Source organism: Agelaius phoeniceus, chromosome 11, assembly GCF_051311805.1.
Source record: "Agelaius phoeniceus isolate bAgePho1 chromosome 11, bAgePho1.hap1, whole genome shotgun sequence".
In the NCBI taxonomy this organism is placed as follows: domain Eukaryota; kingdom Metazoa; phylum Chordata; class Aves; order Passeriformes; family Icteridae; genus Agelaius; species Agelaius phoeniceus.
The window spans coordinates 21485143-21511755 of NC_135275.1; the positions used below are offsets into that span (position 1 = coordinate 21485143).

General features: G+C 45.8%; 1 protein-coding gene across 4 annotated transcripts in view; it reads left to right on the forward strand.

Annotated features, from left to right (window-relative positions):
- The window catches only part of LOC129124881 (contactin-4), a 274201-nt gene extending 248661 nt beyond the window's left edge, over positions 1–25540 (forward strand). For 3 of the 4 annotated variants that reach the window (XM_077184664.1, XM_077184663.1, XM_077184666.1), the window contains 11 exons: positions 10623–10798; positions 11865–11985; positions 12570–12728; positions 14847–14996; positions 16005–16075; positions 17803–18037; positions 19826–19941; positions 20649–20835; positions 21331–21443; positions 22717–22885; positions 23797–25540. In XM_077184664.1, the coding sequence (XP_077040779.1) occupies positions 10623–10798; positions 11865–11985; positions 12570–12728; positions 14847–14996; positions 16005–16075; positions 17803–18037; positions 19826–19941; positions 20649–20835; positions 21331–21443; positions 22717–22885; positions 23797–23897 (1598 nt within the window). In that variant the 3' untranslated portion in view covers positions 23898–25540. The remainder of the gene's footprint in view (positions 1–10622; positions 10799–11864; positions 11986–12569; positions 12729–14846; positions 14997–16004; positions 16076–17802; positions 18038–19825; positions 19942–20648; positions 20836–21330; positions 21444–22716; positions 22886–23796) is intronic. The other variant, XM_077184665.1, reaches the window with a different exon arrangement.
- The last annotated feature ends 1073 nt before the right edge of the window (positions 25541–26613 follow it).

The following is a 26613-nucleotide window of genomic DNA, read 5'->3' on the forward strand; positions in this document are numbered from 1 at the left end:
AGGGGACCCACCAGGAATTTCAGGTCTGTCTCACTGAGCTTTTACCTCTGTGGAGCTCCTCTGGCGAGCAGAAAATGGAACATGACAGTTGCACTGAACATTTTAAGCTGTGCTTAGTGTTCTCCTCCTTGCTGAAGGGGATCCTGCCTCCTGAGCCTGTGCTAAGGGATGGATTTGGTTTTTGTGCCAGAGGAAGGCACAGAGAGAGCTTGTCCTTCTCTCCAGGCATGCAGGGGGATGAATTTCCAGGCTGGAGTTCCATGGGAATTCCACAAAGCCTGGGTGAATCAGGGTGACACTCAAAGGGGAAGCAGTGAAACAGAAAACTGAGGTTGTTGTAGCAGTGAAACAGAAAACTGAGGTTGTTGTAGCTGTAAAGCAGAAAAGTGAGGTTGTTGTAGCTGTAAAACAGAAAAGTGAGGTTGTTGTAGCAGTGAAACAGAAAAGTGAGGTTGTTGTAGCAGTGAAACAGAAAAGTGAGGTTGTTGCAGCTGTAAAGCAGAAAACTGAGGTTGTTGCAGCTGTAAAGCAGAAAACTGAGGTTGTTGTAGCTGTAAAGCAGAAAACTGAGGTTGTTTTCGCTGCAGTGGCAGTGGGGAGGGTGTCCCCAGAGCCACTTCTCCCCAGCTGTCAGGAATTCAGTGTGATGGGATGGGGGAGATGATGATCTAAACGTGACTGGAGAGCTCTGCTTCAGGTGGGCATGAAGGAAGCAGCATGGGAGAATAAAGCAAATGAACTTTATATCCCTGAAATCACTGACTCACAGCAGACTGGCCCGAGGGTGATGTTTTAACATCAAAGAGACAGAGGAAGTGTTTGGAGAGCACATTTGCTGTGGGAGGAGGAGGAGGAGGTGTGAGAGTGTGGCAGGCAGGAATCTGGGGCAGTGTTTGGGGAAATCCCAGCCCTGCTGGGCATTTTCTCAGCAGCACTTTTGGGAGCAGCTCAGCAGAGCCAAACACCGAGGGTTTGAGCCGATGGGAGTTGCTCTGGCTGAGCCTGGATTGCCAACAGCTTACCCAGAGTTATTGTCAGCAGAAGGGCTGATAGAGCCAGGTGGCACCCAGAGAGACCAGGGGGTGTCTGCAGCACTGCTGAATGACAGGGAGGAGGTGCTTCAATATCAGCGATTCCTGCCACCTGATTTTCCTTTTTTTCTTTCAGTGCAAGATAATGAGCAATCCCATCAGAGATCGCATGGAGACAGGAGTCTCTTGTCCTAATCCCAAAATACCAATGTTTCTGACTCAGAAGCAGGTGGACTCTGAAATTCGTGGAATTTCATCACTGAACTGACCTGCCATGGCTTGGGTTGGTTGTCTCTGTCAGTCACACACACACTTGGAATATGAATTTTGCTTTCATTTGAAGTTTTTAAGTGGGCCACGAAGAACCAATCCAATTTGTAGGGTTTAGCACTGTGTTTTCTTCCAGGTTTGTTGTGAATATATGTGAATACAGAGTTTATTTAGGAAATCAGCAGCATTTTAGCAGTGAAAATTTCAGTTCCCATCCTAGGGGCACAGCAAAAAGTCTCTGTAAAAATCCATTAGTCTGTGAGCTAAACTGAGCAGCTGACAATGAAATCATCCCCTGCAGGAGAGAGCTGTGGTGGTGTTTGCAGGGGTCCCAGGATGAGGGAAGAGATGAGAATCCTGACTCCATGTTTCAGAAGGCTGAGTTGTTATTTTATGATATATATTATATGAAAAGAAAATGATATATTAAAACTATACTAAAAGAATAGAAGAAAGGATTTCATCAGAAGGCTTGAAAGGAAAGAATGATGATAAAATCTTGTGACTGACCAGAGAGTCCGAGCCAGCTGGGCTGTGATTGGCCATTAATTAGAAACAACCACATGAGCCCAATCCCAGATGCACCTGTTGCATCCCACAGCAGCAGATAATTACTGTTTACATTTTGTTCCTGAGGCCTCTCAGCTTCTCAGGAGCAAAGATCCTAAGGGAAGGATTTTCCATAGAATGTGCCTGTGACAGAGCCACGAGTGGAAGAGTCTGGGAGAAAACCCCAGACCATGGCTGGGCCCAGCACTGGCACCAGGCTGAGAGCAGGGGTGGAGCTGCTGCTCCTCCACTTCCCCGTGTGTGCCTTTGCAGGCTGGCTCCTGGTCCTGGCCTTGGAATTATTTACATAAGAAAAACTCCTGGCTAATTTGAGGCAAAATGCCACAGAGCAGCAGAAATGTCAGGGACACTTTTTAATGATGCTCTGTGGGGGAGATTTATTCAGCAGAGGAGGTGCTGAGGATTTGGAGCCACTTCTAATGAGGAATGGTCTTGGGGGTTGTTATTTTCCTCTCACCTGTGATCCTGCCTCCCCCTGCCCCTGCCATCAGCAGCAGGCAGCAAAGCAGGAGCACAGCCCCCACAAAGGGAGGGTTGTCTTCTCTCTGTGCCACTAATTAGAATGATTCACTTCCTTAGGAGGGAGCACAGGGCATCCTGAGCCAATCTCATCTTCACCACGAAACAAATGAGACCTGCTTGGCCCAGGGAATTCTGTCTCAGTGTTTGTTTGGTTGGTTCTGCTCTCCCTGCCATGGGGTTTGTTCTCTAATAGGTGTTTGGGTGTCAGGCTCGCTCAGGCTGCTGTGAGCAAGGAAAAGTTCATCTTAAATAAAAATATCTGCTGTGCACTGTGGTACAGGGAGACAAAACAGTTCCTAATGAAGGCCTGATCCATTTTATAGGCTGGGCAAATAAGGCAGCAGAGACTTTTAATGACTTGCTCAAGGTCAGACAGAAAGTGAGGAGGAAAACTCATTTTATTCCAAATTACTCCAAGTCTGTGCCCACACTGGAGCAACCTTCCTCTTCATTTGGCACTCTTCCTCCTCTTTTGCTTATCTAATCCTCTTTTTGATGGAATTGTTGAGCTCAATTGCTCCCATCTGGCTGTGGCTCCAGGTCCCAGTGTTCAGGCTGGTGTTTGAACTGTGCTGTGCTGTGCCCCCCATGGGAGCAGGGGCACATTCCCTGTGGGACCACAGCTAAAATCACCCCCTGTGGGACCACAGCTAAAATCACCCCCTGTGGGACCACAGCTAAAATCACCCCCTGCTTCTGCTCTCTGTGCCTGGCCCAGCTCCTTGGAACATGCTGAGCTTTGCAGCTGTTGTGCTGTGTTTGACTGTAACTCGTAGGTACTTTCTGATAATGTGTATTTGCCAGGAGTTAAAAGGGAATAGTAAAAAGAAAAAGAGTAGAAAAATAGCAGAACTTGCCCTGTTTTCAGGTGCTCCCCTCCAGCTCCCTTTCCACAATGGCAGGTGGGAAGATGAATGTCCTGGACACCAAGCCTGGCTTATCCCAAGGCAGGGATGACACAGCCAAGCCTTGATCTGGGTGACATTAAGGATGGTTAAGCTGGAGATCATTCACTGGGGAGCTGGAAAGTCCAGCCAGGGATTTTCTGGCTGCTCCCTAAGTTTGACATCTCAAGAGGCATCTGCTCCTAATGACTTCTAATTTGGGATTTATTCTGGCACAGCAGCTAATTCCAAACATCTTGGTGCTGGGGAGGAGGGTGGGTAAGAGGCACAGAATTCATGTGGAATGAAATGCAGGGACTGTGGCAACCACTCTGTGATTCTGCACTTTGAGTGCCTGCAGGTTGTATTTTTGCTGCTCTGCTGCCTCCTGAAATTTTTGATTTATGATCATTACTATTAAAACCCCGTAAAAACACCATAAAAGAGCCAACTCCAGAGGGTGAGCTGTTCCAAGGGGCAAAATGTTGTTGGGCACCGTGTCCATGGGCTCCAGGGAATTCCACCTGCACAATTCCCCTGGTTTGTGGTACAAGGAGAGCAGTGACTGATCCCTGAGTGACTTGCAATTTATCTCAGATTAGCTGTGATTTCTGCTGTATCTGATTAACCTTCTCTGTGAGCTGCTCATCATTTCTGCAATGACAGTAGATTATTCCACACTTGAAAAGACAGATATCAGCTCGTCCCAATCAATGGCCCACAAAAGGTGACACCTTGAATTCCCCAGGTTATCCACAAGGATTGTCACCAGCACCTGGGTCATTTGTCAAGCACAGAGCTCTCACTGGAGGCAGCTCTGGAGTGGAGTGGGTTTTATTTTAGTCTGCAGAGCTGCAGGAGGATGTTTGAGGTTCCTGGTGTAATCAGGCTCTGTTGCATCCTGCTGCAAAGAGCAAGAACAAATTTGCCTGAGTGACAGATTTGATTGTCATCTCCAGAGCCCATTACATGTGATTTGCTTTGTGACAATTGTATGGAGAGAGCTTGATTTGATCAGATTGCATTGCACTGGGTAGAATGGAGGTTAAAGTGGAGTGCTGGGGCCTCTCCTCTCTCACTGGAGTGGATGTATTTTCAGATGTTTTGTCTTTGAATTTGCTCTAATGGCACATCCCTCCCCAGCATCCCCCCCCTTTGCAGTTCTGTTCTCAATGTGTTTTCAGATTTAAACAACCTTCATTTATTATCCAGCCACCCAGAGATGCAGCTGGGGTGTGCAGAATGCAATCCCCTGACTGGCTGCCCATCCCTTCTGGGCACTGGGGGCACCCAATCCTGCCAGGGAGCCTCTGCCATCAGCCTTGGAGAGTTTTCCACCTGTGGGAAGCTCTTCAGTGGAGCTGAGGAGGAAACTGCTGCTCTTGGAAGGGACAGATCATAGGCAGCCACAGCCAACGTCTCCTCTTACAACAACTTTCCCTCCTCACAGGAAATTCCTGACCAAGGGGCTCAGGCTCCCAGCTAAAATCTAAAATAACCCCATGTCCCCACACTGCTGGGGGGAGATTTCAGCCAAACAAGATAATCTGAGCAATCTGAGCATGTCCTCAAGGCCCAGCTCAGCCCAGCGTGCTGCTGAACTGAGTGTGTGCCCTCCCAGGAAAGGTGAGATATTCCATCCCTGCCTTCCCTGATCCCTGCTGAGCACAGGGCCATGGCTCACTGCAGACATCAGCTCTGCCTGATGCCATGGAAAGCTCTAATCACTAATCACAAATGTTTCTAAAATCGGAGCTAAGTGACTTGAGTCCCAGGCCTAAAGTCCCTTTTCAAAACTGATAGTGTCTGCTTTTAATAGGATTATATTTTATAGGCTGAACTGCCATAGTACACACCAGAGGGTGGAAATGCTGCAGAATCTTCTGTTAAGAATGTGTGTAATAGCTGATTGCAGGGAAAAAAGGGATAAATTGGCATAAAAGCCAAGTGCCTGTTCCTGAAAGCATCTGTGTGACTCATCACAGCTCACAGGTGGGATATTTTATAGGCCAGATACTGTAAATACTTAACCTTTTCCCCATTTCTTTTTCATCTCAATTTTGGCCATGCCCCATGAAGTACTCAGTCCATTCAGCTGTAATTTGCTCTGCTAATTCCTCTCTGTGTTCAGTCATTCACTGGGTTTTAATCTCTTTAATTCAGAGGTGTATTTCCCTCTCTCCTGCACGCTTTTCCTCTTTCCTCTCTCTGATGACAGAGCACTCAAAGCTCCCAGCAGTTTCACCAGTCAGGTCTCAGAGGCTTTTGGCTTTATGGTCCTGGATAAGTATTTCAATCACAAACAGAAAGAAAAAAAAATAGAGCAAATTTGAGTATTTTCATGTATTGGACTTTGATTCTTTGGTTGCTCATAGAAACCACATCCCCCAGGATTGATTTTTATTATCTCCAGACATGATTTGCCTTGGAATCAATACAATAATGTAAAATGTCATTGCAAATAGAGGACATTGATCTGAGATGCATTTATTAACTCCTGCTGATAAAAGCCAAAATGGAATTGGTGAACGTGCTGGTATTCAAAAAAAAAAAAAAAAAGGAAAATGAGTCCCAAATGCTTGAGTTAGAGTTCATCTACAAGAAAAATACATCCTAAAATATTGTACAGGAAATGCAGGAAATGGTTTGTGCAGATAAGGAGAAATATATCTGGATCTTTAACACTGTAACACTAATCTGAGAGAATTAGGTAATTAGCTGGTTAATCAAACTGGAAACTTCTGCTTATCTGCCCAGGTCCTCACAAGGAATATCAGCAGTCAGGATTATTTCCAACAGACCTTCCCTGCTCAGGCAAAAGAGGAAATGGGAGAGGGGCAGGTGCTGCAGACCTCAGAGCAGGCTGAAGTTTGGAATATGATCAGTTTAATGAGCTTGGAGCCTTTTACAACCTTAATTATGCCATGATTCTGTAGGACCTTGTACAACATTCCCATTCACTTCCCAGCAGCATGGAATGAAGGCAAGGCTGGAAGAAGAAAGGGAGGAGTAAGTCTTTGGAAAATTTCCTTTAGAAGTAGGACAATCTGAGAGAACTGCTAATTTGGGGGCTGTGGAAGAGAGTTTTGACTTCTTCAGGGTTTTTATTCTGGATAAATTTGTCAATACCCAGGTATTCCCTTCTGTTCCTTCTCCTTCGGCCTCCTCCTGTGTGCTGGGATAGATGTCTCAATAAGCATGTAGGTATTAGCTGCAGCCAGCCTTGGAAATGCTGACATTATCCCTTCTCTGTTTAATCTGCCTCTGAATGCTCAATTGCACCAATTTAACAACAGGAGCTGCATCTCCTGAGCATGTTCCAGTTCAGCCTTTTATTGGAGTCTGACACTCTGTGCTCCTCCAGCAGCCAGGCTGGCACTGCAGGTCCCACTGCCTGCTCAGCACTCGTTGGGAATCCTTACCTGAAACTGGATATCCTCACCTGCAACTGGATATCCTTACCTGAAACTGGATATCCTCACCTGCAACTGGATATCCTCACCTGCAACTGGATATCCTCACCTGCACTTGGATATCCTCACCTGCACTTGAATATCCTTACCTGAAACTGGATATCCTTACCTGAAACTGGATATCCTCACCTGTTATTGGATATGCTCACCTGTAATGAAGGTCTGATCCATTTTATTTTATAAGCTGGGCAAATAAGGCAGCAGAGACTTTTAATGACTTGCTCAAGGTCAGACAGAAAGTGAGGAGGAAAACTCATTTTATTCCCAATTACTCCAAGTCTGTGCCCACACTGGAGCAACCTTCCTCTTCATTTGGCACTCTTCCTCCTCTTTTGGTTATCTAATCCTCACTTGCAACTGGATATCCTCACCTGCCATTGGATATCCTGACCTGTAATTGGATATACTCATCTGCAACTGGATATCCTCACCTGCACTCAGGTATCCTCACCAGTTATTGGATATCCTCACCAGTTTTTGGATATCCTCACCTGCCACTGGATATCCTCACCTGCAGGGCTGGGCTGGATCCATCCCCTGGAGTGGCTCACCCAGCCCTGGGGCTGAGCCAAACTGGGAATGGGATTCTGAGTCCACCTGCTCTGGGAAAACCCCTCTGGTCAGTGGGAATTCTGCTGTGACAGTTCTGGCACACAGTCGGTGACACCGTGCCTGGCCTCATTCCAAAGCTGCTCTGACCTAATTTTTTAAGGGAAAAAAAGCATTATCTGTGAGTGTCAGCCCCTGCTGAGGTTTGTGTCACTCGTGTGCTGCCACTGCAGCCCGTGTCACATCCTGCAGATCTGCAGATGGATGTGACAAGCAGAGCTGCTTTCCCTAAACAAATCCTCCCTCCCCATGGACACCCCATCCATTGGAGTGGTTCCCTCACAGATTGGCTCACTGTGACCCCCAGGCCTTACCCTTGGTCCTGCAGCCTGGGGGGTGCAGCTGGAAATGCATCCCAAAATGCATCCCAGCATCCCAAAAGCATCAGAAGATGCACTCGTGGCTGATGATGGGCAGCTGATAAAGGAGAGAAGGGAAGCAACCACAGCCTTCCCACAGATGGGAAGTGATGCTCGGGTCCCTTTCTTCTAAAGAAGAAAGAAAACTTGGTTAAAGTCTCTTGTAGGATAAACCAAATCCATGAATGATGGATTCAGACCCCGAGTTCTGGCACTGCGCTGGGGGAGCCGAGGGAGGTGAGGCAGGAAAATGGGGATTTCAGCTGGGACTGAAGGAGGTGACAGGAGCTGGGGTGACCTTGGTGCCCCCCAGCAGGGAGGGCTGGGCACCCAGAGCCGCTGCTGTGGCCAGCAGGGTTTGCTCCAGCCCCCAGGAGCTGCTCCGAGGCACTGGGAAAACCCTGGGAAACTGGGAAGTGCCGCCTCCGTCCCACAGAGAGCATCCTCGAGAGTGCTGGTGTGGAAGGCAGGCAGGGAAGGAGCTCCGCTGTTGCCGAGCCTTCAGTGACACCTACAGCCTGTCCCTGCCAGTGTCACATCCAGCTGCGCTCCTGCCAGCCCAGGGATGCTCCAGGCCCGGCTCGGGATGGATGGCAGCAGGAATTGCCCATGGAAAGGTTCCTCCAGCTGCCCGGAGGGATTGAACTGAGGTGTGCATGTGGCACCTGGGACAGGGGAGAGTAGTGAGGAATGGCTGGACTTGGGGACCTTAAAAGATCTTTTGTAACCTGAATGATTCCAGGATTCCCTGAAACCTGCAGGCGTTTTTGGAAGCACCAGGCAGCCACAGTTCCTACAGGAGCTGTGCTGAGCTGCCTTGGCCTCCAGCAAACCCCCATTTCTGGATATAATTTATATAACTCTTAGAATTCTATTATATTTTAATATTTCTATGTTTCTATTCTATACTCTCTATTACTGGTTTATATAAACCTATAATATTCTAACTATATAAACCTATAATATTCTAACTATATAAACCTATAATATTCTAACTATATTCTAGAATATAAATATTCCATAAAGAACATTTAATTATATTTAATTAATATTTATATCTAATATATTCTACAAATGTAAGTGTATAGAATTCTGGAACACAAATTATTATAGAATATAGAATTCTATATTCTAGTATCCATTCTATATTCTAAAATTCATTACAATTATATCTTCTATATATTATATATTATATATTATATATTATATATTATATATTATATATTATATATTATATATTATATATTATATATTATATATTATATATTAATACAGAAATTATATAGAAATTATATATTCTATTTATTATATATCTATATATTTATAGCCTTTATATTCTTCATTCCTTTCATGTTTATAAACACCTGAGTTTAATGTATTAATTCACTGATTAATTAAGTGTCATAACAATTGTTCTAAGAGCTCCTCTGCTTGGTCAGAAGTGAACACAAAATACAGACAAATTAAACTTGCCCAAGATAACACAGCCAAGTCCCTGAGGACTTGATCTGAAATCTCTCCAGACAGCAACAAAATCTTTCTCACCACCTCCTGCAGACTTTTGATAAGGCTGAAAATCCAGGAACAGCTTTGCATCCCCTGGATTTCCGTGAGCAGTTCTGCCCAGTCCATATCTGTGCTGCTGTATCTTTATTATTTTAGCAGAGAATTAAGCAGTTGGGCAATAGGCTCAGGAAGAAGTTGTTGAGATTTTGGTGTCATGTACCAGAGATTGAATAATGCTGGTATTATTTTAGCATGACAGCTGTGCAGAGTAGATTTTTGGAATAAGCAAAAGTATCTATCTCTGTATGATTTTCAGACTTTTGGTCTCATGGTTAAGCAATATGTTTTTCTCCTTTTCATTTCCTCTGAGGCCCTGTAGAAAAAATTGCTGCATTTTTTTGTCAACAGAAATGGAAGAGAAATGTTAACTTTAGGAGCAGAGGGAATTCATGGGCACAGATGAGGAGCAGGAGTCTGCATAATGTGTCATGGCTCATCTCTCTGTGCCACCAGTGCTCACACTGGGGTGAAAAATGGACAATTAAAGCAGTGCTGGAGGAGCTGTGGAGCTGCAGCTGTGAGAAGGGGATTAGTCCTGGACCAGGGTGGAGCTGCTGCCTGTGTTTGACACAGACCCTTCCAGCTCTGGGGCTCCCCGTTGGAAATGTCCTGGTTTGGACCCCCCCTTCTGCTGCAGACCCTGAAATGCCCCTGTCTGGCACCACATCAGAGTCTGGGTTCCACGCTGTGGGAGGCTCTGTTGGTGTCACTCAGATTTACCTTTATTCTTTGTGGGGGCCCAAGGAAAGGCTGTGAGATGTGGAGCCACCCCTCAGAGCGTGGCCAGTTGTCAGGAAATGTAATAATACAAAATACAAATAAATACAAAATACAGTTGTCAGTAATAACAATAATCTCAGCCTGATCTTTGCCTTCCCAGGTATGGCCAGATTTTAACAGCTCCAGGCTTTAATACAACCTTTTGATTCCAGTTTTGGTGATTTTACATTTAATTTAGGAATGACAGAACAGCTTTTTGACAACCATGGTGAGCAATGTAAGTGTGAAACAACTCTTTGAAGTGAGAAGATTCAAGTAAGAGAATCTCTGATAAAAAGTTTTAATCGAGCCTTTCAGATCTGCTGCACTCTTTTCCAGCCTTTTCTCTCCTCCTTCTTCATCAGGATGGTGGCTGGAAGGGGACTCTGGAGGATTTATTAAGTGTTTTAATCCAACAACTAGAGAAAGGATAAACCCAAAGATGGAATAATTCACTTGTTGATTTAAGGACCTTCCTCAGGGATCACTGCTTAGGATCTCTCTCAGCCCTACAATGTCTCTGCTCCTCAGGAGAACAAGAATAATCCTTTTTTTCCCCCCTTTCTTTGTTGTTTGTAGATCCAACCCGGGTCATGGTGTCCCCTTTCAGCATGGATGTCACAGTTGGAGAAAGCATTGTCCTGCCCTGCCAGGTGTCCCACGACCACTCCCTGGACATTGTGTTCACCTGGTCGTTCAATGGGCACCTGATAGACTTTGAGAAAGATGGGGACCACTTTGAAAGGGTTGGAGGGGTAAGTATCAAATCTGACAAGGTGGGTCATGCAGAGAAGGTTGCTAACAGAAGGAATTGGATGAAGGCAGCAAGAAAAAGGAGGGAAGAAATGGAAAATTTTCAGCAGAGGTAGAAAACTGGGAAGGGTTTTGCATGTTGCTCTGAGGGAGGTTTCAGAGAGCAACAGGTCTCAGGCATGGTGACAGCTCGTGTTTGCATTTGTCAGGAGTGAAATGTAATGCTGAAAGGAAATGGAGATACAATTTCCAAGCCTTGCTCTTGTCCCTTAAAAACAAAAATCATGAAAAGATGAACTCACAGATTGATGCACCGGGCTCACAGCAGCAGCCATGGCTTTTTGGGGTGACTGCTCCTGTTGTGGCCCACAGAGCTGAAATTACAAACTTTATTAATATTCCTCAGTCCAAAGGCCACAACCACGAGGCTTCCCTGAGATTTCCAATGTATCAAATGTTTTGTGTCTGGAGAGAAACTGAGAGAGGTTCTCAGCATCCACTACATCCAGAAACCTAATTAGTTGTATTCAACAGTTAATCAGACGTGCACTCGGCGTTTGGAAAACAAATTACTGCTGCAAGATTTCCTCAGAGAGTGCTGCTCTTGTGATTTTTAGCACAAAAGTCCTGGGCAATCAAAATGCTGGCTGGGACACAAAGCCATAAAACAACTGCTGCCATCTCCAAATTTGGAAATTTGGGCTGGGCTTCCCTTGCAGGAGAGATGGAGACACAATCTGGGCCTCTGGATGGCACAGAGGGTAAAAATTGGATATCCAGAGAGAAGGAGCAGTCACAGTGAACCTGTCCTCCACTGTCATGTTGTTTTAATGGGGAAAGTGCTTAAGAGCCCCCAGCCCTGCTCCTTGGAGGAGCCAGAATTTTAGGGATGCTCCCTCTCCTACCTTCCAGGCAGACTCCCATCCCTTCAACAGACCATGGCTCGCACTGCTGATGTTTTCATCAGCCAGCATAAAGCAAACCCATTAGTCACAGTGTCCTTCATGTGATAGTGATGTTTAGAGCTCATTAAAAAGTAATTGTAACCACTTTTCCCTACTTTATCAGCAGGATTCAGCTGGTGATTTGATGATCAGGAGCATCCAGCTGAAGCACGCAGGGAAATACGTCTGCATGGTGCAAACAAGTGTGGACAAGCTCTCAGCTGCTGCAGACCTGATTGTAAGAGGTATTTGAATTTTGCTACTGTTGTTGGTGCTGTTGTAGGATTTAAGTAGAATAATAGTTAGTTTGTCACAGGATGAAAAATAGATTTTTGAGACTTTTAGAATGGGGGCTCCGGGTCCCAAGATGGAGGAATTTGGGTGTGCCCTGTCCTCCTTCTTTCTTCCTAGCCTCCATGTTCTGGGTGATGGTGGCACTTTTAGATTGGTTTAGAGTAGAAGCTCCCTGTCTAACATAGGTGATAGGTATTGGGAAGTTATGGTAAATAATGTACATGCAGTTTTTAGTATAAAAGATAACACCAGTGTGCCTCAACCCGACCTGCCAGACAGACCTTGGCAGGTCAGAGAAAGAATGTTATAAATAAGAAATAATAAACAACCTTGAGAACAAGAACAGAAAAATCCTGGCTCCTTCTTTGATGGCCAGGCTGGGAAAAAAGAAGTTTGTACAATCTCAGAGTCACTCTGAGCAGCAGAGACTCTGAGACAGGAGGGGACAGCGAACCCAGCTCTTCCCTCTCCAGTCACTGGGGAAGGTGAACCCAGCTCTTCCTCCTCCAGTCACTCAATTCTCCTGCACCCCCAGGTCCCCCGGGCCCCCCCGAGGCCGTGACCATCGAGGAGGTGACAGACAGCACGGCCCAGCTGTCCTGGAGGCCGGGGGCAGACAACCACAGCCCCATCACCATGTACGTGGTGCAGGCGCGCACGCCCTTCTCGGTGGGCTGGCAGGCAGTGAGCACAGGTAAGGCAGCCTGGGGGACACACCTGGGGGGAACCCACCCCAGGGGCTGCAGGGGGACACACCTGGGGCCAACCCACCCCAAAGGCTGCAGGGGAACCCACCCAGGGGCAAACCCACCCCAGGGTCTGCAGGGGAACACACCTGGGGACAAACCCACCCCAGGGGCTGCAGGGGAACCCACACAGGGGGAACCCACCCCAGGGGCTGCAGGGGAACCCACCCAGGGGCAAACCCACCCAGGGGCTGCAGGGAGGGACAGCACGCTGCTGCCTGGGGGAGGAGGATCGTCACCATGACGTTTCCTGAAAAATCCCTTCGCCAGGAATTTTCTCCTGAGAAGCCTCAGAAAAGAAATGTAAACAACAGTTATTAATAATATCAATAATTAGAAACAATTATTATAACAATATTAATATAAACAATCATTATAACAGTAATTATAAAGAATACAATAATTATCTGATTGCTTGGAATGTGGTCTGGAGGTTGCTGACCAGCAGGTGCATCTTTGATTGGTTCCATGTGAATTGTTTTTAATTAATGGCCAATCCCAGACTCTCTGAGTCTGTCACAGGTTTTATTATTCATTCTTGTCTGGCCTTCTGATGTATCCTATTTCTTTAGTATAGTTTTAGTATAGCATTTCTTTTAATATAATATAATATCATAATATAATAGATCAGCCTTCTGACTTGAAGTCAGATCCTCATCTCTCACCTCATCCTGGGGACCCTCCCAACAACACAACAGAGGATAGCTGGATTTTTATTTATTTAGTTCATATTAGGTGGTGTGTTGGAATCTGATTGGCTAATGATCTCCTGAAACTCAGTTTATTGGTTGGTAATGGTTAGGGTACATGTTTATCGGACTTTTCTCTTTTTAGATAGTTTATCTTTTTTTTGTTTCTCACAGGATAGACTTTTAATTTTTATAGGTGTAAATTTCATAAGAATACATTATTTCTATTTTTTTGTTTTGTTTCTTTCTATTCTTTCATAAGAATAGATTGTTATGTAAACTGATTTCCATTTTCATAATTTCTTTCATAAGGGAATAAGTAAATTTTCAGTGTTACACGATTCTATTCTTATGAAAACTGCCAGGTTTCTCACAGGAACTTATCAGGCTTGCTATTAGCTCAGCTGAAGTAGTAAGGCCTGATTTTACAAGGCCTTTCTTTTATAAGATTTTTACCTCTGTGTAACACCTCAGCACCCAGCCAGGGCTGCTTTGGCCAGCTCTGGCCCCTGGTGTGAAAAGCAATTTCCCTGACTTCAGAGCACTGCTCTTATTAAGTAGTTTCAGGTTTGGCAACCCAAAGATTTAGGGTGCAGTCAGTGCCATTACTCACTCATTTTTCTCATGAATGTTTAAGGGAAAACAGAATGAATTCCTATCTCTTGTTGCCATGCTGGAGATATACAACAGTAATTGTGGTCTATAAAGACATCCCTCAGGGACAAACAGTGTCATCCAGCTTGTCTTTAAGGAGAATTATTTTCCTGATAGAGGGAAAAATCCCATGATGTGATTGCTCATTCCGTCAGAGGTTAATTTTGTTCCAGTAACCATTAAACAGAGGCAACAGTGTGTTTCAAAAAGAGAAAAATAAAGACTCTCCAAACCTGTTGTCATGACACTTTGTTTCCAAACTGTGGCAATTTTGGAGAACCTCTTTAATTGCAGGAATTTCTGGGCTAAAAAGCACAGGAGTTTAATGCTGCCTCTTTCCCTTCTTTACAGTTGGCAAAATGTTAGAAAGATGAGAGAAAATTTACCAATCCTTCTTTGTACTTACGCTAAGCCCTCGCCTCCAAGGAAATGAGATTCCCCTGTGCTTTTTCCCAGCAGTATTTTAATATTGATGTTTAATGTCCTTGCAGCCCAGTTCCAGAGATCATTGCTGGCAGGACATTCACAGCCACGGTGGTGGGGCTGAACCCCTGGGTGGAGGACGAGTTCACTTCTTTGCAGTCGGCAAAATGTTAGAGAGACGAGAGAAAATTCATCAATTGTTTTTTGCTACTTACGTTAAGCCCTCACCTCTAAGGAAATGAGATTCCCCTGTGCCTTTTTCCCAGCAGTATTTTAATATTTGATTTCCTTTCACCCCAGTTCCAGAGGTCATCGACGGCAGGACGTTCACGGCCACGGTGGTGGGGCTGAACCCCTGGGTGGAGTACGAGTTCAGGGTGGTGGCTGCCAACCTCATCGGCATCGGGGAGCCCAGCAGCCCCTCTGAGAAGAGAAGGACTGAGGAGGCTCGTGAGTGGGGCTGGGCACAGGGGCTGGGGGGGAAATCTTTGTGCAGTAAATTCCCAGAGATCCCCTGGCTGTGGGTGCAGGAGTGCTGGGCGTGGGACGGTGGCGACGAACAGAGACGGGAGAGCTCTGGAGCCAGGACGTGGAACTTGGGGTTGATTGCAAAGGGCCTGGGTGCAGGGCCCTGCTGGGAGCTGCCAGCCACAGCTCAGAGCAGTAAAGAGAGTGGTAAAGAGGATGAGAGAGAGAGTAAAAGAGGATATGAGGGTAAGAGGTCGAGGTTCTCATTGCAATACAATAAATCTTCTTCTGTGTTGAATATTCTCATTTTCACTAACCAATCTAGTACAATATACAAATCCTATAGCATTTATATACAGCCTATAAGGTTCATTCCATTACCATACTGGGTTACATTTTAAACCCTAAAAACTCCTCTTTGGGCCCCTTCTGCCAAGCTGTAGGGTCTGCTCTGACCCTTGGGCCTGTCTGCAAGCAGAGGGTGTTGTTCCATCAAAAGGGGATCACCTTCAGCTGGCCACACCATTGTTTTCCAGTCGTTCAGTAGCTGAGATATCTCAAAGCTTGCTTTCATTTCAATCTCACTTATAGTTTCTATATTTTCAAAGTCTTTTGCCAGGCAATCATAAGGCTTTTCCTGTTTCATCTTCCCCAACAGTGGGGAAGCCCTGGCAGGTGGCTCCTCTTTTCCACAGAAGAACTGAATATGAAACAGGAAAATAAATAAAAGACCTTTTTTACTGGAGGACAAATGTTTAAACTGAACAATTAGTGACAGAATACACAAGTTAATTGACATACTTTTAATACACTATTGTTGACATACTTTTAATGTGCTGTTTGCCATGGCAAATTAGTCATTTGAACAGTTCCTGGCCCCAGCTGGGGAAGGCCAGCAGTGTCCTGCTGCTGCACAGCTCTGCTCCATCTCCATGTGGGTTTTGGGTTCCAAAGCTGTCACATCCATCTTCTGCATTTATCTTTTTGCAGTCCCTGAGGTGACCCCAGCTAATGTCAGTGGAGGTGGAGGCAGCAAGTCTGAGCTGGTCATTACCTGGGAGGTGAGTCTCACTCCAGCCCCCCTGAGCCTTCTGGGGATTTCAAAGGGTTGGCAGTAAAAAAGCCCAGATTGTGTGATAAAAGCAGCCCAGCTGGTCAGAGGCAGCTAAAGGATGGGCTGAGCCCACCCCAGGGAAGTGGGGAGCAGGGACCATGGGGAGCAGGATTTGCCACCAGCTCAGCTCCCCTGACTCCCAGCACATCCACAAGGCAAAATGTGGATGGCCAGGAGCCACCCAAGGGATAAAACAGGCTTGGAACATCCTGACCTGGTGGGAACTTTGGGGAATTGCTGTGCTGGCTCCCAGCTTCCTCTCTCCTCCTCCTCCCTGGGATATAAGGCAGCAAACAGCTCAGAGCCAGCACAAGGCATGCTGGCTTTCATTGCTGCTGATGGCAGCCAGTGAGAGGAGATGCAGAGAAGAGAAATGTTTAATATTCCTTAAGGCAGACAGGGTTAGAACTTTAGTCATTTGTCTGCTCATATTTTCATGTTGTGATGTGATGCAGCTGGCATATTTCTCCTAATAATGAACTCCACTAGACATGCTAACGCTTCCATTTAGCACTATTTCTGACCAAGCTGGCAGGATGAATCGCCAGAGATATTTCTGAGGTTATTAAAAACCTATAAATGGGTTTTTGTCCTCACCACACAGCTCAATGTGCTAAATTTCCCCCTCTGTTGGACTAATTAGTTACGCCGTGTCTCCTAAAGATACTGCAATATGTTTCAAAAACACACATGGCCAGAACATCAGCCATTGGTTCGAGATGCAATTTGCACAAAATATCATTTGTGTTTTGATAGAAGAGTGGTTTTACTCTTTTAAATGCCCAGAGGCCTTTTCTTTATGTGAGCTTTCCAACACAGAGTAGGATGCAGTCACCAGCAGTAACCCCTGCTGAAGCTCCATGGACATCTCAGGGAGGGTGGCCCATAATTAGGGATTATTTTAATTCTGGACCTTTTGGGTTTAGTGTAGCTTTTTAGGAGGCTGCAAGCCTCAGAGTAGGAAGTGTCAGTGTGTCCAGGGTGTGTTCTTTGGGGTTTCATGTGTGATCCCAAAGGTGTGAGAGCAGCTGCACGTGTGTTGGGAGAGCAGGGACTGTGTCCTTGCTTCACCCCAGCAAACCTCAGGCTCTTCACAAAGCCTAAAATTACATCAGTAATGAAGCCCCCATCTAGGCAGGGAGGGAAGGGAAATTATCTTCAGGAGGGTCTTCTGGAGGTGCTGCTTCCTGTTCCATGGAGCAGAAGGGCTCCGGTACAGGCAGGATGGGCTGAATTCAGGTTGGATGTGACATAGGACCTCCTGCACCTCCATCTCCCGTGCTGTGTACAGAATGGCAGAATCACAGAATCACAGAATTACCGAATCACAGAATCTCAGAATTACAGAATCGCAGAATTACCGAATCACAGAATTACCGCATCACAGAATCCCAGAATCACAGAATCTCAGAATTACAGAATCCCAGAATCGCAGTATTACAGAATCCCAGAATCACAGAATTACAGAATCACAGAATCGCGGAATTATAGAATCACAGAATTACAGAATCCCAGAATCAGACAATCCCAGAATCCCAGAATCCCAGAATTAACTAGTTTGGAAAAGACCTCTGAGATCCCCAAGTCCAAGCTAGGAACAGAGAGGACCCAGAGGAATCCATGGGTGCTGCCGGGGGCGGTCAGCGTGTCCTGAAGCCGCCGTTTGTCCCTCAGACGGTGCCCGAGGAGCTGCAGAACGGGGGTGGCTTTGGCTACGTGGTGGCGTTCCGGCCCCTGGGCACGGTCAGCTGGATGCAGACGGTGGTGGCCTCGCCCGACGCCGCGCGCTACGTGTTCCGCAACGAGAGCCTGCCGCCCTTCTCGCCCTACGAGGTCAAGGTGGGCGTCTACAACAACAAGGGGGAAGGCTCCTTCAGCCCCGTCACCGTCGTCTACTCGGCAGAGGAAGGTAGAGATGAGCCCTCCCCGCCTCCTCTCCCTCCCCTCGTGTGTTGGTTTTCATAGTTTTTGCAGAGATGGGGAATTGAGAGGTGTTTTGAAATATTTTATTTTATTGTCAGTCTTGATGGAGGGTGAGACGTAAGAGATGTAAAACTTAACGCTGTTCTGTTAGAAGCAAACCTATTTCTTGGGTACAATACTTTATAAATGCTTTTCAGCCTCTTGGCTTTTGCCACACTGTCACAGGCACATTTTATGAAAAAATCCGTTCATTAGGATTTTTTCTCCTGTGAAGCTGAGATGCCTCAGAGGAAAAGAAAAACAGTAATTATCTGCTGCTGTGGAATGCAAGAGGTGCATCTTTGACTGGTCTCATGTGGTTGTTTTTAATTAATGGCAAATCACAGCCCAGCTGTCTCGGGCTCTCTGGTCAATCACAAGATTTTATTATCATTCCTTTCCATTCCCTTCCTTTCAAGCCTTCTGATGAAATCCTCTCTTCTATTCTTTTAGTATAGTTTTAATATATCATTTTCTTTTAATATAATATATATAATAAAATAATAAATCAGCCTTCTGAAACATGGAGTCAGGATTCTCATCTCTTCCCCCATCCTGGGACCCCTGTGAACACCACCCCACCACACAATGCTGCTGTTACTTCTAATACTAATCACCTATATTTTATCCACATGGTTTTGCTATAATGCATCTTTCACAGTTCTAATTCTCTAAAATATTTGGTCTTTTTGCAAGGCCAAACTTCTTGAAACTTGTTTTTAGTTTAATCTCTCTCTCAACAATGTTATCTCTATTCTATGGTCTTCCTAAGTCAGCACACCTCACCTCAGCTTTTGCGTACAGACGTACAAGACTGTGTAAGCTTTCTATCAAGTTTTAAAAATTCTTTACAAATGCATTTCTCAAACCCATGCTCCAGGGTCTTGTTTGAGTAAAGCAGACAAGACTCAGTTTCTTCATGCAGGAAAGCCAAATCTTTATTGCACAGTTCATATTTTTATGGGATTATCAGAGGGCAGCGTGTTAGACCTAACAATTGGCTGACAATACACTGACACTCAGGTCATTGGTTAGTAAATGGTATTTTGCATATTTATCAATCTTCTTTATTTTTGGTTAGTTTACATATTTATTTCCACTGATTCTCATGGGACAGGTTTATTGTTTATGCAGGTGCAAATGGTTCATAGGTTCCTATGTTAACTGCTTCTCATTCCTTTCATTCTTTCTTATGGGAACTAACATTTCTTATGGTAACTGCACCTAGCTGAAGTAGCAGGCCTAAACCATGATTTTATAAGGCCTTTCTTTAATAATATCTTTACTTGTATGTAACAGGGTCTGAAAGGGTTTGGTTTCCACCTTGACACATCCTTTGATACTTCAGTCTTGCTCTGATTTATAATAAATGGCGAACCATGATTAATTCTTTTCAATAGTCATTAAAATAACATTAATCATAATGAAATCTTTTGATATTAATGGAAAATTAATATGTAATCTGGGAAGAATTCTGTGGAGATTTAGCATGAATTAATGTCCACTGATTAGAAAATGTTCCCACTTGTCCTAATTACAGTACACGGTATCCTGGGTTGAGTTTGGTAATGACATCTTATTATTTCTGAGGGAGCACAGCCTGACAGGCCATCGGTTTGAAACGTGGACATTTGTTTGCTTTCTTCCTTGTGCAATGAGGAAAATAAATCCCCTGATGTTTGAGACTAATTGAACATGGAATTGAAAAGTCTTACTTCTATTTTTAACTGCCCAGAGCCAACGAGAGCCCCAACCACTGTTTTGGCCAGAAGCATTTCTGCCTCAGACGTCGAAGTTTCCTGGGCTCCCCCATGGGAGAGCCAGCACAAAGGAAGAATTCAGGGATATGAGGTATGGGAAACAATGCAGGATCCTTTCAGCAGCCAGCCTTGAGGGGACACAGAGACGTCCTCGTGCTGCTCCTCCCGCCATGGGTGTGTTCCTAAAGTGGATTTGCTTCTCTTTGCCTCTGGTGCACAGAGATTTCTCTCACATGGTTCAAAGTTCCACCTTTCTCTCACAAGGTTAAAAATTCCACCATTCTCTGACATGGTTAAAAACTCCACCATTCTCTCTCAAGGTTAAAAATTCCACCATTCTTTCACGTGGTTAAAAATTCCACCATTCTTTCACATGGTTAAAAGTTCCACCTTTCTCTCACAAGGTTAAAAATTCCACCGTTCTGTGACATGGTTAAAAACTCCACCGTTCTCTCTCAAGGTTCAAAATTCCACCATTCTTTCACATGGTTAAAAGTTCCACCATTCTCTCTCAAGGTTAAAAACTCCACCTTTCTCTCACAAGGTTAAAAGTTCCACCTTTCTGAGTGGGATCTGGCTGGAAGTGCAGCCCTCCCTGAGGGTGCTGCCATGGCCAGGCTTGGGGAGGGAGCACTGCAGCCAGGCTGGTCCCCAGCAGGCCCCAGGATGGTGGCAGGGAGCAGGAGCTGTCCCTGGGAGCACATCTGGGGTGGTGACAGGGACAAGGGGGTGCTGCCAGCCCCTCTGGGGCAGGGCACTGCCACTGCCCTGCTCTGCCACCGCCCTGCTCTGCCCCAGGTGCGCTGCTGGCGGCACGACGAGAAGGAGGAAAACGCCAGAAGGATCCGCACGGTGGGGAACCAAACGTCCACAAAAGTCAGCAACCTGAGGGGCAATGCCCTCTACCACCTGGCAGTCAGGGCCTACAACACGGCCGGCACCGGCCCCTCCAGCGCCGCTGTCAACGTCACCACCAAAAAGCCACGTGAGTGCTGGCAGGGATGCCCTGGTGGGGTCCAGCCACTGCTCCCCTCTCTCATTTCCCAGCTCTCTTGAGTCTGAAGGAACTGTCAGACTTCTCCTTGCCAGGCTTTTGTGCAGATTTACCAGGCTCAGCCTTTTTATTTCATTTTTTTCGTGAGGTTCTTCCCAGTGTTAAGTAAGCAGAGCATGCAAAACCGAAATCACAGCTGTGCAGGCAAATTAAATATTTATCTCAGTGTTCAAGAGGGCTTTTTTCCTCTGGTCTCAGGCATGTTGAGCAACTGACTGAATCCCTTTTTCATTTAAAGCCCCGTGTCGTGTCACACCTCCCGTGACCTTGAGGACACAGATCAGTGGAGCAGCTCGTTAGCTTTCCACAGGGACAGGGCTCTGGGCAGGCTCAGCTGTGCTGCTGGAAGCCCCACTGGCACTGGAAGGGATCCAGCTGGGAATTGATTCTCCCCAGTAACGTGGTGCTGTCTGGTTTTTGGTGCAGCACCGAGTCAGCCCCCTGGGAACATTGTGTGGAATTCATCCGACTCCAAGATCATCCTGAACTGGGACCAGGTGAAAGCCTTGGACAACGAGTCAGAAGTGAGAGGCTACAAAGTGAGTATTCCCATGGTACACTCAGGATTTCCCAGGTCAGATCTGGGGCATTCCTCCAAAACCAGAGCCATGCCTGTGTATGTGAGCATATTTTTCCTGCAGCTCCCACCTGCAGAACTTCACTCCTGCCTTCCACGGAAACTTCCCCATGGCTGTGGTTGGCTCCTTAATTGCAAATAAATAAAATGCTTTTTTAATAGCTCCCATTTCCTTCAGAAAGCCAAGCCAAGAGGAAAAGAAAGAATCCTCATTAGAAGCAGTTTTAATAGGGCATAGTTTAACTAGGGAGAAACCTTGAGAAGAATTCAGCTCCACCACCTTCCACAAGGGTTTCATTTAGCCCGAAAAGACGCTGCCCTGGGCTTGGAGTTGTGCAAACATTTCCCACCAGAGCCTGAGCCAGTGAAGGACCTGGCCATGCTCCATGTTTTGTTCCCAGTCTGGAATGCCAGCAGCTTGGCAAGCCTGTGCCAGCTCCCCTCAATTCCTGCACCAACTTTTAAGTGTCTTTGGTGCTCTGTATGGGCTCATCAAAAATAAGTAATTCCTCAGGGTTTTTAGTCCAAACCTCAGATGAACCTCAGCAATCTGGACCAGCTTTTCACTACATATTTTAGGTTTGAAATGCAAATTAAGGAGTTGGTTGAAAGAGGAAGAGAGAGGCTCATCACCCTGGAAAAGCATCTAGAGAGTTTCTAAAACATTCTCCTTTAACTTACTGTAAGGGTAGCACAACCACATGGATTTATTTCCTGAATCATAGCAAAACATTGCCTATTTTTCTTATTTTTGCCTAGAAATCTTGTCTTTTATGACACAATTTATGATATAAATTAGTACAACTCCCACAGCTCAGAAGGTCGTTCACAAAAGTCATTTATTCTGGGAAACCATTGGTGGCACTGTATCAAATATCCCAACTCAGTTTCCAGAAGCAGCATAATAAGGAGTTTCTGACCTCTATAAAGAAGTTTTTACTTCTATAGGGGTTTATTTTAGCTTGACCAAGGCAAGGGTTTCTCTGAGGGGCTCCCCCAGGTATCGGTGCTGTGTTGAGTGCTGCTGATCAGCATCAACCTCCTGCCCAGGCACTGCCACCTCTGTACTGGTGTCCCCAGCAAAGCCCACATGTCCCCTGTGTCACCAGCCCACTCCTGAGCACGAGGAGCAGGAAAAGAGCAGCAGCACCTCTGGACACCCTGAGGTGGGCAGCTCTGAGCACAACGGGCAGCTCTGCCCTTCCTGCCTCCTGTTGTCTCTCCCTTGGCCGCAGGTTTTGTACAGGTGGAACAGGGAGAGCAGCACGTCTGTCATAGAAACAAATAAAACCTCAGTGGAGCTGTCCCTGCCCTTTGATGAGGATTACATCATCGAGATCAAACCCTTCAGCGACGGCGGCGACGGCAGCAGCAGCGAGCAAATCCGAATCCCAAAGATATCCAGTAAGGATGGGGGAATGGGCTCTGGGCCACAGGGTCCCACCAGCACACAGTCCAGTCCCTCATTCTGATTTCATCCCAAAAACAAGATTCAGCCAGAAGAAACACCATCCTAGTTAGTTCTATTTGTATTTCAGGTTTCCAGATGCTTTCCCCTCTCAGTTCTGTGTGTTAAATGTATTGTTTCACTGCAATTCACTACAACCAAATACAGCATGCAGGGGCTTCTAAATCTATGAGGCTGCTGTACAGCCATATCCCATTGTGTGCTGGATGCATAAATATTTATTTAGGGAAATGAGGTGGTGTAGAATAACAAACACAAGGAGTATTTTATTACACAACATGGCTTTTGCAAAATCTCCATGTCCCATCTTCCATTAATAATGCCCCGCTTTATAAGCTGCATTAAATCAGGAGCCTCTGCAATGCAGGAATATGGCATTAAAATCACAGCAATGTAAAAAACCCTGGGTGAGAGCAGAGTTCTCCCCTGCATGGCTGTGTAAACCATGCAGAGGAATTCAATCAGCAGCACAGGAGAGGGAAGGGGAGCTGGAACACGCCAGCTCCCATTTGGCTCCAGACCAGGGGTCACGGAGCAGGTACATGGCTCCTCCAGGATGGGAGGCACAAGGAACAGCTGGAATATGGTGCAATTGTGAAAAAATACCAAATAATGATAAGCAGGCACTGTGTGAAATAATAGAACTGTGAGAGGAGCCTCAGCACACCAGGGGCAGGAATTGAAAAGAAACCAAAAATTCAGTTGGAGAGGTGACCATGAAGAGGAGGAGGGGGCTGTGCTTTATCCCAGGAAAGGGAATTTAAACCTTGGGGGAGGTGGCTTAAGGAAGAGTTCAGGGATTGTTCTCTGCTCACCTCTGGCTCCTTTTTCCCCTCTCCCCTCTCAGATGCCTACGCCAGAGGCTCGGGCTCATCGACCTCCAGCGCCTGCACGCTGTCAGCCCTCAGCACAATCATGATCTCCCTCACAGCACGCTCCAGTTTATGACAACAATGACACCGAGGACTTCTTCTTTATAATATAAGCAACATTTAGCTAGTTGTTTTGGAGACACCCAGTACTAAGTAATATTGTGGTTTGAGTACATCTTACTACTGGAAAAAAAAAATGTTTATGCTTCTTTAGGAATGGCATTATACAGTACTTCCTCAAAGCAAATATAGCTTTGTCTGAAGTTTCCTTGGAAACTCTGCAATGCACTGAAAACATCTGTAATACGATGTTACCAAAGCAGTTTACATATGTCCTTATATGCATATTTTTTATTATATATTTAGTGTTTTATAGAATTTTTTAAAGTTAACATATGATGTAGATATTAATTTTTTTCCTTTGCTATAAAATGCTACGGACGACATTATCACGAAAATATTGTTTGGGATTTTTTCCTTTTACGACGGAGAGTTCCAAGTTGTTCTTGGCAAATTGGCTGGAGCTGACTGTACAGATTTACAGGGCAGAACTGCTCCAGACCCGGATTGTAACAGGCTGAGTTTCACTGGCAGTTCCAGCGACTCCTGTGTTGAACCCAGGGCTTCTAGCACACGTTTCATCCAGAGCTCTGAGCAGGATAAATTTGAAACACTCAGAAGAGCAGAATTTTGGAAAACCACGTGGTTTTTTGGTTGGTTGTGGACTACAGGACACGTAGCCAATATTCCGGCATCGTGCAGCGAGGAGGGGCTGTGAAATTGCTTTGCCTTGATCATAATTAGCATCAAATTGGGTGGGGAAAAGATCCTGCAGAGCTGTGACATCTGTGGTGACACAGCGGGACAGCCACCGGCCTCGTCCTGGGTGCATGAGCAGCTCAACCCTTTGGAGATGTAATTCCAAGGAAATTCCTCACGTTTGGGGATTAATTCCAAGGAAAGCAGAAAGCTGCTCTGGGCTCGTTCTTTGGGACACAACTGCTCATCCTTGGTAACTCCACTCTCCAGACAACGCTTGGGAACCTAGCCTGGAGCGGGAGTGGTGCTGCTCCAGGTTATCCATGGAAAAGTGGGAATCTCCCAGAGATCCCCGCTGGAATTTTGCCTTTCCTTAGAAACTCTTCCCAGACACCTGGAGGCAGAACAGAGTCACACCAGAAAACGACGATATCCACACTGGAATAATTCTTCTCAAGAGAAGGACTGTTTGTTACTACGGGGAATTTTGTAAGTTCAGACGGGATAACGCTGGAAAAGGCAATGGAATTTTCTATACAATTTTCAACTTTCAATGCGCTGCAGTGGTTTTTTTTTTTTTCTCCTGATAGCTTGAATTTGCCTGTAACTTGTCTCTTTTGCTTACAAAATAATACAGTTAACTTTTAGACCTTCTAAATATATTTATTCAGTAACTCATAATCAGGATTCCACTTGTGTAAAAGTCAGGGTTGTTGACCAGAGAAATATTGTCAGTATTTCAAGCTGTGTTCCTTTCTTAGTTTGATATGTTTACTTCTATGTAAAAAAAATAAAATAAGAAAAACCTTAAAAAAAAATCCACAAAACCAAGAAAAATGAAATAATAAAAAAAAAGCTTCTGTAGTTTTCTCCCCAGTGTAAATGATATTTATCAGTGATCTAGCAGATGTAATCTTTTTTTAAAGGTATTGGTAATAAATATTCTGTCATTTGTAAAGATACCTGTCTTCCAGGAGCCTTTTTCCTCCACTTTTTGTTCAGCCCAGTGAGAAATTTCCCCTCAGAGCTTGCTGACACTGTTACTGATGTGAAGATTCAAGAGTTGGTTTTAATCAAAACTTTGTGAAGGCAAAAAAAAAAAAAAATATTTATAAACCTCTGGTCTAATTCTGCTCCCAAAACTCACCAAAACGTGAGAAGGTGAATTTTGGGTTTGTTTTGTAGAGCTGTGAGCTGTCCAAGCTCATGGGGATGGAGCATCTCTGAGCCTGTGGCTGGAGCAAAGCCCTTCCAGGCCCTGCCTCTGCTTATCCTGGGGATTCCTGAGGATTTTGGGAGCACGGCCTGACATCACTCAATCCACGGAGCCACATTTCCCGTCCTTTCAGGGCAGGAGCTGAGCGGGGCTCTGCATTCCAGAGGAGCAAGGCTGCACCTGTGCGCCTGCTCAGGCACTTCAGCCTCTGCCACGGACCCTGTGATGTGCTGTCAATCAACCCCAGAGCCACGCCTCCTGCCGGCCCATTGGCTGTCCAACGCCATTAACCGTATATGGGCACAGTTCTAGCAATTTCTCTGTTCTTTGTACCCTCATTGGTCCGTTTACCCTTCTGTTCCCCTATTGGTCACTGTAATCCTTTTCCCGCCCACACCTTCAGGTGATTGGCTGTTGCCGTTGGCTCCGCCCCTTTGTAGCAGTATGTAATCCTGGGCCCTCCACCTCTCCTTGTCTTTGTCCCTGGACCCTTTCAGTGTGTGGGTGGCACAAACTCCCCCTGCAAATCCGCACAAAGCTTGATTTAAATAACCAGCAGTGCCCGAGAGCAGCTGCTGCTGGCTGTGGCGTTTGCTGTGACCACGCTGGGGCTCTGTCCTCGTGGGGGGATGTGTCAGGAGGGCTGCACTCCCTGCCACCTGCCCACGCTGCAGCACGCCTCACAACGGAGCAGCAAAATAAACCAGCCCTGCAGCACAGTTCTGTTTTTAAAAACAAAAGTGAAATTGTCATTTCCAGAGGAAGGAGAGGAGCAGCTCCTGGGGGTGCTGTCCTGGAGGCAGCAGGGCTGGAGCAA